Here is a 14,729-nt window from a genome sequence, read left to right on the forward strand (position 1 = left end):
ATTGAAATAATTAAAAAGAATCAAGCAGCTGGGCACAGTGGCTCATGCCTGTAATCCCAGCACTTTGGGAGGCTGAGGTGGGTGGATCACCTGAAGTCAGGAGTTCCGAGACCAGCCTGGCCAACATGGCAAAACGCTGTCTCTACTAAAAATAACAAAAATTAGCTGGGGGTGGTGTGTGTGCCTGTAATCCCAGCTACTCAGGAGGCTGAGGCAAGAGAATCGCTTGAACCCAGGAGGTGGAGGTTGCAGTGAGCCAAGATCACACCATTGCACTCCAGCCTGGGCAACAAGATCAAAAACTCCATCTCAAAAAAAAAAAAAAAAAAAATCAAGCAGAAATTCTAGAGTTGAAAAATGCAATTGACATGCTGACGAATACATTACAGTCTCTTAATAGCCGAATTCATCAAGCAGAAGAAAGAATTAGTGAGCTTAAAGGCAGGCTGTTTGAAAATATACAGTCAGAGGAGTTGAAAAAAGAATAAAAATGAATGAAGTGTGCCTGTAAGATCTAGAAAACAGCCGGGCGCGGTGGCTCAAGCCTGTAATCCCAGCACTTTGGGAGGCCGAGATGGGCGGATCACGAGGTCAGGAGATCGAGACCATCCTGGCTAACACGGTGAAACCCCGTCTCTACTAAGAAATACAAAAAATAGCCGGGCGAGGTGGCAGCGCCTGTAGTCCCAGCTACTCGGGAGGCTGAGGCCGGAGAATGGCGTGAACCCGGGAGGCGGAGCTTGCAGTGAGCTGAGGTCCGGCCACTGCACTCCAGCCTGGGCTACAGAGCGAGACTCCGTCTCAAAAAAAAAAAAAAAACAAACAAAAAACAAAAGATCTAGAAAACAGTGTTGAAAGAACAAATTTAAGAGTTATTGGAGGCCGGGCGCGGTGGCTCAAGCCTGTAATCCCAGCACTTTGGGAGGCCGAGGCGGGCGGATCACAAGGTCAGGAGATCGAGACCACAGTGAAACCCCGTCTCTACTAAAAATACAAAAAATTAGCCGGGCGCGGTGGCGGGCGCCTGTAGTCCCAGCTACTCAGGAGGCTGAGGCAGGAGAATGGCGGGAACCCGGGAGGCGGAGCTTGCAGTGAGCCGAGATCGCGCCACTGCACTCCAGCCTGGGCAACAGCGTGAGACTCCGTCTCAAAAAAAAAAAAAAAAAAAAAAAAAAGAGTTATTGGAGCTGAGCATGGTGGCTCATGCCTGTAATCCCAGCACTTTGGGAGGCCAAGGCGGGCAGATCAGCTGAGGTTGAGAGTTCGAGACCAGCCTGACCAAAATGGAGAAACCCCGTCTCTACTAAAAATACAAAATTAGCTGGGTGTGGTGGTGCATGCCTGTAATCCCAGCTACTTGGGAGGCTGAGGCAGGAGAATCACTTGAACCTGGGAGGTGGAGGTTGCGGTGAGCTGAGATTGCATCATTGCACTCTTGCACTCCAGCCTGGGCAACAAGAGTGAAACTCAGTCTCAAAAAAAAGAAAAGAAAAAAAGAGTTATTGGCCTTAAAGAGGAGGAAGAAAAAGAGATAGGGGTAGAAAGTTTAAGCTGGGTGCGGTGGCTCACACCTGTAATCCCAGCACTTTGGGAGGCTGAGGCAGGCGGATCATGAGGTCAGGAGTTTGAGACCAGCCTGACCAACATTGTGAAACCCCTGTCTCTACTAAAAATACAAAAATTAATTGGGCCTGGTGACACGTGCCTGTAATCCCAGCTGCTCAGGAGGCTGAGGCAGGAGAATTGCTTGAACCCAGGAGGTGGAGGTTGCCGTGAGCCGAGATCATGCCATTGCACTCCAGCCTGGGCAACAGAGTGAAACTCTGTCTCAAAAAAATAATAAGTAAAAATAAAATAATAGAATGTTTAAAAAAAGAAAGAAAGAAAATTTATTCAAATGGGTAGTATCAGAACTTCCCAAACCTAGAAAAAGATATCAACACTTAAGTACAAGAAGTTTATGGATTTAACCCAAAGGAAACTACCTGAATCAAATTCCCAAAGGCCACGTATAAAAAAAAAATACTAAAAGCAGCAAGAGAAAAGAAACAAATAACATATAATGGCACTCCAATAAGTCTTGCAGCAGACTTTTCAGTGGAAACCTCACAGGCCAGGAAGGAGCGACATAACATATTTAAAGTGCTGAAGGAAAAAACCCTAGAATAGTATATCCAGCAAAAATATCCTTCAAACATGAAGGAGAAATAAAAATCTTCCCAGACAAACAAAAGCTGAGAGATTTCATCAACACCAGACTTGTCCTACAAGAAATGCTAAAGGGATGCAAGCTTCAGTCCCAAAGAAAAGGATGTTAGTGAGCAAGAAAAAATCATCTGAAGGTACAAAACTTCTGTTAATAGGAAGCACAGAAACATAGAATAGTATAACACTGTAATTGTGGTGTGTAAGCTATTCCTATCTTAAGTAGAAAGATTAAATGATTAATCAATCAAAAATGATAACTACAGCAGTTTTTCAAGACATCATACAATAAGACATAAAGAGAAACAACAAAAAAGTTTATTTTATTTTATTTTTTGAGACAGAGTGTTCTTGCACTGTCACCTAGGCTGGAGTGCAGTGGCATGATCTCAACTCACTGAAACCACCACCTCCTGGGTTCAAGCAATTCTCCTGCCTCAACCTCCCAAGTAGCTGGGATTACAGGTATGTGCCACCACGCTTGGCTAATGTTTGTATTTTTAGTAGAGACAGGGTTTCACTGTGTTGGCCAGGCTGGTCTCGAACTCCTGACCTCAAGGGATCCGCCTACCTCAGCCTCCCAAAGTGCTGAGATTACAGCCATGAGTGAGCTACCATGCCCAGCCAACAAAAAAGTTTAAAAGTGGGAAAATGAAGTTAAAATGTAACATTTTTGTTACTTCTCTTTTTGTGTGTTCATTTATGCAATCGGTGTTAAGTTGTCATCAGTTTAAAATAATGGGTTATAAAATAGTATTTGCAAGCTTCATGGTAACCCAAAGTTGAAAAACATACAACAGATACACAAAAAATAAACAGCAAGAAGTTAAATCATACCACAAGAGAGAATCACATTCACTAAAAGGAAGACAGGAAGGAAGAAGAGATCATAAAACAACCAGAAAAATCACAAAATGGCAAGATTAAGTCCCTACTTATCAATAATAACGTTGAATGTAAATGGACTAAACTTGCCAACCAAAAGACATAGAGTGGTTTAATGAATGAATAAACAAGACTCATTGATTTGTTACTTACAAGAAACATACTTCACCTAGAGAGGTACACATAGACTGAAAATAAAGGGGTAGAAAAAGATATTCCATACCAATGGAAAACAAAAAGAGCAGAAATTGCTATACTTATAGCAGACAAAATAGATTTCAAGACAAAAACTGTAAAAAGGGATAAAGAAGGTCATTATATAATGATAAAGGGGTCGATTCAACAAGATAATATGATTGTCAACATATCTGCACCCAACACTGGAGCACCTAGATATATAAAGCAAATATTATTAGAGCTAAAGAGAGAGAGACAGGCCACAATACCATAATAGCTGGACACTTCAAAACCCCACTTTCAGCAATGGACAAATTTCCAGACAGCAAAAATCAATAAAGAAACATCAGACTTAATCTATAATATAGATCAAATAGATATTTACAAACCATTTCATCCATCGGTTGCAGAATACACTTTCTTCTCCTCAGCACATGGATCATTTTCAAGGAAAGACCATATATTAGTCCACAAAACAAGTCTTAAAACATTCCATAAAAAAATGAAATAATACCCAGCATCTTCTGTGACCACAATGGAATAAAACTACAAATCAATAACAAGAGGAATTTTGGAAATTATATAAACACGTGGAAATTAAACAATATGCTCCTGAATGACTAGTGGGTCAATAAAGAAATTAAGAAGGAAAGTGAAAAATTTCTTGAAGCAAATGATAATAGAAACACAACATATCAAAACCTATGGGATACAGCAAAAGCAGTACTATGATGGAAATTCATAGCTATTGTTGCAGGAAGTCAGGGACCCCAAATGGAGGGACTGGCTGGAGCCACAGCAGAGGAACATAAATTGTGAAGATTTCATGGACATTTATCCGTTCCCAAATAATACTTTTATAATCTCTTATGCCTATCTTACTTTAATCTCTTAATCCTGTTATCTTTGTAAACTGAGGATGTATGTCACCTCAGGATCACTGTGATAATTGTGTTAACTGTACAAATTGATTGTAAAACGTGTGTTTGAACAATATGAAATCAGTGCACCTTGAAAAAGAACAGAATAACAGTGATTTTCAGGGAACAAGGGAAGACAACCATAAGGTCTGACTGCCAGTAGGATCGGGCAAAATAGAGCCATATTTTTCTTCTTGCAGAGAGCCTATAAACAGATGTGCAAGTAGGGAAAATATCACTAAATTCTTTTCCTAGCAAGGAATATTAATAATTAATACCCTGGGGAAGGAATGCATTCCTTGGGGGAGGTCTATAAATGGCTGCTCTGGGAGTGTCTGTCTTATGCAGTTGAGATAAGGACTGAAATACGCCCTGGTCTCCTGCAGTACCCTCAGGCTTACTAGGCTTGGGAAACTCCAACCTGGTAAATTTGAGGTCAGACTGGTTCTCTGCTCTTGAACCTTGCTTTCTGTTGTTTAAGATGTTTATCAAGACAATACGTGTACTGCTGAACATAGACCCTTATCAGTAATTCTGCTTTTGCCCTTTGCCTTGTGACCCTTACCAGGAGTTTCTGATTTTGCCCTTGTCCTGTTTCCTCAGAAGCATGTGATCTTTGTTCTCCTTTTTGCCATTTGAAGCATGTGATCTTTGTGACCTACTCCCTGTTCTTACACCCCCTCCCCTTTTGAAATCCTTAATAAAAACTTGCTGGTTTTGCAGCTCAGGTGGGCATCACGGTCCTACCAATATGTGATGTCACCCCCGGAGGCCCAGCTGTAAAATTCCTCTCTTTGTACTCTTTCTCTTTATTTCTCATTTGGCTGACACTTATGGAAAATAGAAAGAACCTATGTTGAAATATTGGGGGCGGGTTCTCCTGATAAGCTATAGGTGCCTAAATCAAAAAAGAAGAAAAACTTCAAATAAATAACCTAATGATGCATCTTAGAGAACTAGAAAAGCAAGAGCAAGCCAAAACCAAAATTAGTAGAAGAAAAGAAATAAGAAATATCAGAGCAGAAATAAATAAATTTGAAATGAAGAATACAAAAGATCAATGAATCAAAAAGTTGGTTTTTTGAAAAGATAAAACTGACTAAACTTTAGTCAGACTAACAAAAAAAAAAGAGAGAAGATCCAAATAAACAAAATCAGAGATGAAAAAGCAGTCAATACAACTGATACCACAAAAATTCAAAGCATCATTAGTGAGCAACCATATGCCAATAAATTGGAGCAACTAAATGCCAATAAATTGGAAAATCCAGAAGAAATAAATTCTTTGACATGTACAATCTACTAATGTTGAACCATGACGAAATCCAAAACCCAAACAGACCAATAACAAGTAATGAGACCAAACCATAATAAAAAGTCTTCCAGTAGAGAAAAGCTCAGGACCCAATGGCTTCACTGCTGAATTCTACCAAACAATTAAAGAAGAAGTAGTACAAATTCTACTCAAACTATTCTGAAAAATAGAGGAGAAGGAAGTACTTCCAAACTCATTATATAAGGCCAGTATTGCCCTGATACAAAAACCTGATGAAGACACATTAAAAAAGAAAACTATAGGCCAATATCTGCAATGAATATTGATGCAAAAATCATCAACAAAATACTAGCAAACCAAATTCAATAATACATTAAAAAGATCATTCCTCATGACCAAGTGGTATTTATCCTTGTGATGCAAGGATGGTTCAACATAAATGAATCAATTATAATGTGATACATCATATCAACAGAATGAAGGACAAAAACCATATGATCATTTCAACGGCTGCTGAAAAAGCATTTGATAAAATTCAACATTCCTTCATGATAACAATCCTCAGAAAACTGGGTATAGAAGGAACACACCTCAACATAATAAAAACCATATACAACAGACACACAGCTAGTAATACGCTGAATGGGGAAAAGCTGAAAGCCTTTTCTCTAATATCTGGAACATGACAAGGATGCCCACTTTCATCACTGTTTTTCAACATAGTACTGGAAGTCCTAGCTAAAGCAATTAGACAAGAGAAAGATATAAAGGGCATCCAAATTGGAAAGAAAGAAGTCAAAGTATCCTTGTTTTCAGATGATAGGTTCTTATATTTGTAACAACCTAAAGACTCAAGAAAAACTATTAGCAATGACAAAGAAATGCAGTAAAGTTGCAGGATACAAAATTAACATACAAAAATCAGTAGCATTTCTTTTTTTTTTTTTTTTTTTTTTTTTTTGTGAGACGGAGTCTCGCGCTGTCACCCAGGCTGGAGTGCAATGGCCGGATCTCAGCTCACTGCAAGCTCCGCCTCCCGGGTTCACGCCATTCTCCTGCCTCCGCCTCCCGAGTAGCTGGGACTACAGGCGTCCGCCACCTCGGCCGGCTAGTTTTTTGTATTTTTTAGTAGAGACGGGGTTTCACCGTGTTAACCAGGATGGTCTCGATCTCCTGACCTCGTGATCCACCCGTCTCGGCCTCCCAAAGTGCTGGGATTACAGGCTTGAGCCACCGCGCCCGGCCCCAAAAATCAGTAGCATTTCTATATGCCAACAGTGAACAATCTGAAAAATAAATTTTAAAAAAGGAATCCCACTTAAAATAGCAACAAATAAAATTAAATACCTAGGGACTAACTTAACCAAAGAAGTGCATTCTCTACAATAAAAACTATAAAACACCAATGAAAGAAATTGAAGAGGACAAACAAAAATGGAAAGATATTCCATGTTCATGGATTGGAAGAATCAATATTGTTAAAATGTTCATACTACCCAAAACAATATACAAATTCAATGTAATTCCTATCAAAATACCAGTGACATCCTTCACAGAAGTGGAAAAAAAGCAATTCTAAAATGTATATGTAACTACAAAAGACTCAGAATAGCCAAAGCTATCCTGAGTAAAAAGAACAAAACTAGAGGAATCAAATTACCTGACTTCATATTATACCACAGAACTATAGCAGCCAAAAGAGCATGGTACTGGCATAAAAACAGACACATAGACCAATGGAACAGAACAGAGAACCCAGAAAGAAATCCACACACCTACAGTGAATTCATTTTTAACAAAGTTACCAAGAACATACATTGAGGAAAAGACAGTCTGTTCAATAAATGGTACTGGGAAAACTGGATATTCATATGCAGGAAGAAACTAGACCCCTATCTCTTGCCATATACACAAATCAAATCAAAATGGATTAAAGACTTAAATTTAAGACTGCAAACTATGAAACTACTACAAGAAAACGTTGGGGAAACTCCAGGACACTGGTCTGGGCAAAAATTTCTTGAGTAATATCCCACAAGCACAGACAACCAAAGCAAAAATGGACAAATGGGATTACACCAAGTTCTAAAGCTTCTGCACAGCAAAAGAAACAATCAACAAAGTGAAGAGACAACCCACCAAAGGGGAGTAAATACTTGCAAACCACCCCTCTGACAAGGGATTGATAACCAGAATATACAAAGAGCTTAAACAAGTGTGTAGGAAGAAACCTAATAATCCAATTTTTTTAAATAGGCAAAAATTTTGTATGGACATTTCTCAAAAGAAAGCATACAAATGTCCAACAGGCATATGAAAATGTGCTCAATATCATTGATCATCAGAGAAATGCAAATCAAAGATACAATTAGATATCATCTTACCCCAGATAAAATGGGTTTTATCCAAAAGTCAGATAATAATAAATGCTGACAAGGGTGTGGAGGAAAGGAAACCCCTGTACACTGTTGGTGAGCATGTAAGTTAGTAAAACCGCTGTGGAGAACAGTTCAGAGGTTCCTTGAAAAATTAAAAATAGAGCTAGCATATGATCCGGCAATCCCACTGCTGTATTGTATACCCGAAAGAAAGGAAATCAGTATACCGAGGAGATGTCTGCACTCTCATGTTTGTTGCAGCACTGTTGGCAATAGCCAGGATTTGGAAGCAAGCTAAGTGTCTATCAGCAGAAGAATGGATAGAGAAAGTGTTGTACTTATACACAATGGAGTAAGATTTAGCCATAAACACGAATGAGATTCTGTCATTTCTGACAACATGGATGGAACTGGATGTCATTATGTTAAGTGAAATAAGCCAGACACAGAAAAGACAAACATTGCATGTTCTCACTTTTTTTGTGGGATCTAAAAATCAAATAACTGAACTCATGGAGATAGAGAGTAGAGGGATGGTTACCAGAGGCTGTGAAGGGTAATGAGGGGTTGGGGAGGAGGTGAGGATTGTCAATGGGTATCAAAAAAAAAGTAGCTAGAAAGAATAAATAGGCCAGGCGCGGTGGCTCATGCCTGTAATCCCAGCACTTTGAGAGGTGAGGCAGGTGGATCCCCTGAGGTCAGGAGTTCAAGATCAGCCTGGCCAACATGGTGAAACCCTGGCTCTACTAAAAATACAAAAAAAATTAGCCGGGTGTGGTGGTGCACACCTGTAGTCACAGCTACTCACGGAGGCTGAGGCAGAAGAATTACTTGAACCCGGGAAGCAGAGGTTGCAGTGAGCCGAGATTGCACCACTGCACTCCAGCCTGGGTGACAGAGTGAAACTCGGTCTCAAAAAAAAAAAAAAAAGAAAAAGAAAAAGAAAGAACGAATAAAACCTAGTATTTGATAGCACAATAGGGTGACTGTAGTCAATAACAATTTAAGTGTACATTTCAACATTAAAAAAGTGTATAATTAGATTATTTCTAACACACAGGATAAATGCTTGAGGGGATGGATACCCAATTTTCCATGAGGTGATTATTACGCATTGCATGGCTGTACCAAAATATCTCATGTACTCCATAAGTATATATACCTACTATATACCCACAAACATTAAAAATTTAGAAAAGTTTAAATAAAAAAGAGATCCACACAAACATGTATATTCTCTACTGTGACATAAAGTGTATTTATTATTTTGTCTCAATCATGCATAGCTTTAATTAAAATATAAACCTAAAGGGAATTTCAACATGATAATTAATAAGGTTAATTTCCTGGGCAAGGTGGTTCATGTCTATAATCCCAGAATTTAGGGAGGCAGAGGCGGGAGGATAGCTTGAGCCCAGGAGTCTGAAACCTGCCTGGGGAACATACCGACAACCCATTCTCCACAAAAAGGAAAAAAAAAAAAAAAAGACCAACAAAGGGTTAATTTAACAAAGATATATCAAATTTTTAACCTTTGATATCATTCATGCAACACCACTTCATTGTTTAGGAATGAAACTCATTTCTTTAAACTACATACACTTTATGTGGCAACTACACGTGCTACATGGCTCTCAACTTTAACTTTTGAAAAGATGTTTTTTTGTGTTTGCATTTATGGAGGCAGTTGCACATTCCAATTAAGTCATGTTGAAAATAAAGGCCAAGGCCGGGCGCGGTGGCTCAAGCCTGTAATCCCAGCACTTTGGGAGGCCGAGGCGGGCGGATCACAAGGTCAGGAGATCGAGACCACAGTGAAACCCCGTCTCTACTAAAAATACAAAAAATTAGCCGGGCGCGGTGGCGGGCGCCTGTAGTCCCAGCTACTCAGGAGGCTGAGGCAGGAGAATGGCGGGAACCCGGGAGGCGGAGCTTGCAGTGAGCCGAGATCGCGCCACTGCACTCCAGCCTGGGCAACAGCGTGAGACTCCGTCTCAAAAAAAAAAAAAAAAAAGAAAAAAAAAAAAAAAAAAGAAAATAAAGGCCAATTGCTACATTCACTACTCTTAATTCTATGTTTTACCAAAACATTTGTGCTGGATGTCTGAAAAAAATGCACATGCAAAGCATAAAACTATTAAAGAAAAAGGGTATTGTAGATTTTTTTAAAGTACAAAACCTAATCTCATTTCAAAAATTGAAAAATACAGAGAAGGAAAATGAGGTGGAAAAAAAAAATCATATTCAATCATATAACCCAAAGCAGCTACTGTTGATGTTTCAGTGTTAATTTCCCATACTTTTTTTTTTTTTTTTGAAACAGGATCTCACTCTGTTGCCCAGGCTGGAGTGCAGTGGCCTGATCACGATCAGGGTTCACTGCAACATCCACCTCCTGTGTTCAAGGGATCTTCCCACCTCAGCCCCCCAAGTAGATGGGATTATAGGTGCAAGCCACCACACCCGGCTAGTTTTTTTTTACTTTTAGTAGAGACGGAGTTTTGCCATGTTGCCCAGGCTGGTCTCGAATTCCTGAACTCAAGTGACCTGCCTGCCTTGGCCTCCCAAAGTGCTAGGATTACAGGGGTGAGCCACCACACCCAACCTCCCATACTTATTTCTATATCTATATGAATGTGCCACATGTCCATAAATCTTTGTGAAACTTTTATTAGGTACAAACAACTTGGAAAGCAACAGAGAGTAAATCTGTCCAATACTTAAATGTTTCTTTTTGTAGTTTTTTGTTTTGTTTTGTTTTGTTTTTGTTTTTGTTTTTGAGACAGGGTCTTGCTCTGTCACCCAGGCTGGAGTGCAGTGGCACAATCATGGCTCACTACAGCCTTGACCTCCTCGCTCAAGTGATCCTCCCACCTCAGCTTCCCGAGTAGCTGGGACTACAGGCACCAGCCACCACTCCCAGGTAATGTTTATCTTGGTTTTGTTTTTGTTTTTGGTTTTGTTTTCAGTAGAGGTGGGGTTTTGCCATGTTGCCCAGGCTGATCTCCAACTCCTGGGCTCAAGCGATTCTCCTTGCTTGGCCTCTCAAAGTGCTGGAATTGCAGCTGTAAGCCACCACACCTGGCCTGCTTTTGTAGTTTTTATTTTCCAAGTAATAACACTTTCTTTATACTAAATGCTTCAATCCTGTTATGTTTTACAACTTAAATGGTGGTGATTATATTGAAAGCTAAGATTCTTGCAATAAAATGGGCTAAATCATGCATAAATCTTTTCACTGTGGCATTTTTCTATCTTATGTATCTCTTATCTTTATGGACGCTTATTTTTTAAAACAAGAAAAGAGTTACTCTAATTTCTTTCTTTTGCTTATTGGATTACATATATCTTACACATTCTTTCCCATGTCCCTAGAGCATATATAAAAACTGATCATATACTAGACCACAGAGAGAAAGCCTAAGTCTTTTTTTTTTTTTTTTTTTGAGATGGAGTCTGACTCTGTTGCCCAGGTTGGAGTGCAATGGCTCCATCTTGGCTCACTGCAACCTCTGACTCCCTGGTTCAAGCGATGCCTCAGCCTCCTGAGTAGCTGGGATTACAGGCATGCGCCACCACGTCCGGCTAATTTTTGTATTTTTAGTAGAGATGGGGTTTCACCATGTTGGCCAGGATGGTTTTGATCTCTTGACCTCGTGATCCACCCGCCTTGGCCTTCCCAAAGAGCTGGGATTACAGGCGTGAGCCACCGCACCCGGCCAAGTCCTAAATTATGAAAACTTCTACAAGTCTAATTTTCTAAATAGGAAGGGATTCAAACTCAATGATTCAAGTGTTGAAACAAACAAAAACGGAAAACAACACTTCTTAGTTAACAGATTATTGTGCTTTTGGCTTCTTGAGTAGGAGGAAAGTCGGGTGGGAAGGGCGTCAGGAATGTCTGTGACACGTGAATGGGGCCGTGTGCAAACCTTGTATGACATCACTGAGACCCGTAGCAGAAAACCGTTATTTCTTTCTAAGCCGCCCAAAGGGGTGTTGCGCCGGGGCCTCCGGGGCCGAGGTGGGCCTGCTCACTGGAAGATCGCACCGCAGCCATGAGCAGTAAGGATTTCTTCGCGTGTGGGCGCTCTGGCCATTGGACTCGGGGATGCCCTAGAGGAGGAGCTGGAGGGCAAGGAGGTGGAGGCCATGGCAGAGGTTCTCAATGCAGTTCCACCACCCTATCTTACACCTGTTACCGCTGCGGTGAGTTCGGTCATCATGCTAAGAACTGTGTCCTTCTCGGAAACATCTGCTACAACTGTGGGAGAAGCGGCCACATCGCCAAAGACTGTAAGGAACCTAAACGAGAGAGAGACCAACACTGTTATACCTGCGGCAGACTAGGACATCTGGCTTGTGATTGTGATCATCAGAAAGAGCAGAAATGCTACTCTTGCGGCAAACTTGGGCACATTCAGAAAGACTGCGCCCAGGTCAAGTGCTACCGATGCGGCGAAACTGGTCATGTGGCCATCAATTGTAGCAAGGCGAGCCAGGTCAACTGCTACCGCTGTGGCGAATCCGGACATCTAGCCAGGGAATGTCCCAGTGAGGCTACCGCTTAAATTTTTCCCTTTGTCATCTTCCCCCCTCCTTTTGCTGATTGATAATTGTATTATTTTCTCTGAAAACTTCACTGACCAAAAGGTCGATAGATTGGGCTACTCTCAGGCAAGTGAGATTTAATTACCATGTTAAAGGAGGAAAGAGCTAGGAAAAAAAAAACCAAAAACTCAAAAAAGTTAATCATTGCTAGATGCCCCACAATTAATGTGCTGCTTCTGCCCCACAGGCAAATCTAGTTATTGAATAGTCATTCTGAGCACCAATCACTTTGGGGGTTCTTTTGGTGTATTTTGATTTCACACATTTAATTAGGAGGCACTATTGGAAGAGCTGGATCCATATTGCCATATTGGTGAACAAATCAGAACAAGTTTAGAAACACAGGCCTAGAATCTATTAACAAGAAAAATATTGTGTCAGATGAAGGTAAATTGCCAGAGAGAAAAAGAACAGGAGGTAAAAGGATAAAAAGAGAATGTGTATGTGGGGGAAAGAGGGAAAGAATGTGGTTCTGTTTTAGATACACAAGGCCACCCTGAGGAGGTTATATTTCCTCAGAGATCCATAGGGCAAATAAAGCTGATTCTGAAAATCCATGACCTTGCCAAAGTAACTTTAATTTTATCACATTGATGGCTTTGAATTATCTGGCCTCATTAGCTTTTAAACAACACTGAAAGAGACATCCCTGTCTGGCCCTGCACAGGGTGTGTAGTTTAATGAAAATAAACCTGGCCGGGCGCGGTGGCTCAAGCCTGTAATCCCAACACTTTGGGAGGCCGAGGTGGGAGATGGAGACCATCCTGTCTAACATGGTGAAACCCCATCTCTACTAAAAATACAAAATTAGCCAGGCATGGTGGTGTATGCCTGTAATACTAGCTACTCAGGAGGCTGAGGCAGGAGAATTGCTTGAACCCGGGAGGCGGAAGTTGCAGTGAGCCGAGATTGCACCATTGCACTCAAGCCTGGGCAACAAGTGCGAAACTCCATCTCAAAAGAAAAAACTTATTTTTAGTCTCTCTGGAACAAAAGCAAAGATCAGGAAGCAAAAAACACATATTTCTGTGGAAAACTTTCAGGTGCACTACTCCCTGTAGTCTTGCAAAAGTCACAGCCAGCATTCTGTACTTGAGTCCATAACCCATGCTGTATGCTTTGGGACACGGGTAGACAACTATATAACATCCACCACACAAGTTTTAGGTAAAACTGCTTATATAAGCCCTGTATTAATAGATACAAACAGGAAGGCACACCAATAGAGACTAAAAAAGCATTTTATAAAATTGAAGCGTCTTCCTGATTTATGAACAAAATATCTGTTAAAAAATAAGATAGGGCTAACAGGGTTTCTGCTTCTGAGAAGATGAAATACAAGTACTATTCTTCTGGCTAAATGCAAAAAAAATACCTCTGAACATTGTATATAAAATACACATAAGAAAACTGGGCTGGGCGCGGTGACTCACGCCTGTAATCCCAGCACTTTCGGAGGCCGAGGTGGGCGGATCACAAGGTCAGGAGTTTGAGACCAGCCTGACCAACATGGTGGAACCCCGTATCTACTAAAAATACAAAAATTAGTTCGGTGTGGTGGCTCATGCCTGTAATCCCAGCACTTTGGGAGGCCAAGGCAGGTGGATCACCTGAGGTTGGGAGTTCAAGACCAGCCTGACCAACATGGAGAAACCTCGTCTCTACTAAAAATACAAAATTAGCCAGGTGTGGTGGTGCATGCCTGTAATCCCAGCTACTTGGGAGGCTGAGGCAGGAGAATCGCTTGAACCCCAGAGGCAGAGGTTGCAGTGAGCTGAGATTGTACCATTGCACTCCAGTCTGGGTGACAGAGCAAGACTCTGTCTCAAAAAAAAAAAAAAAAAAAAAAAGGAAAAGAAAAAAGAAAAGAGACAAGGATGTAGGATTTTTCTTTTCTTTTTCTTTTTTTTTTTTTTTTTTTTTGAGACGGAGTCTCGCTCTGTTGCCCAGGCTGGAGTGCAGTGGCCGGATCTCAGCTCACTGCAAGCTCTGCCTCCCAGGTTCACGCCATTCTCCTGCCTCAGCCTCCCGAGTAGCTGGGATTACAGGCGCCCGCCACCTTGCCCGGCTAATTTTTTTTGTATTTTTAGTAGAGACGGGGTTTCACTGTGTTAGCCAGGATGGTCTCGATCTCCTGACCTCGTGATCCGCCCGTCTCGGCCTCCCAAAGTGCTGGGATTACAGGCTTGAGCCACCGCGCCCGGCCTCAGGATTTTTCACTCACTATGTTTTTCAACATAGTGATGGAAGTTCAAGTTAGTGCAATAAGGCACTAAT

At 41.0% G+C, this 14,729-nt stretch overlaps 1 protein-coding gene across 1 annotated transcript; it reads left to right on the top strand.

Annotated features, from left to right (window-relative positions):
* Positions 1-11,527: 11,527 nt before the first annotated feature.
* On the top strand, positions 11,528-12,679 carry ZCCHC13 (zinc finger CCHC-type containing 13). Its single transcript, XM_005593965.3, has one exon. It carries the CDS (start codon positions 11,900-11,902, stop codon positions 12,410-12,412), a length of 513 nt encoding a protein of 170 aa, XP_005594022.1. The 5' UTR covers positions 11,528-11,899; the 3' UTR covers positions 12,413-12,679.
* The last annotated feature ends 2,050 nt before the right edge of the window (positions 12,680-14,729 follow it).

This window comes from Macaca fascicularis, chromosome X, assembly GCF_037993035.2.
Source record: "Macaca fascicularis isolate 582-1 chromosome X, T2T-MFA8v1.1".
Lineage (NCBI taxonomy): Eukaryota > Metazoa > Chordata > Mammalia > Primates > Cercopithecidae > Macaca > Macaca fascicularis.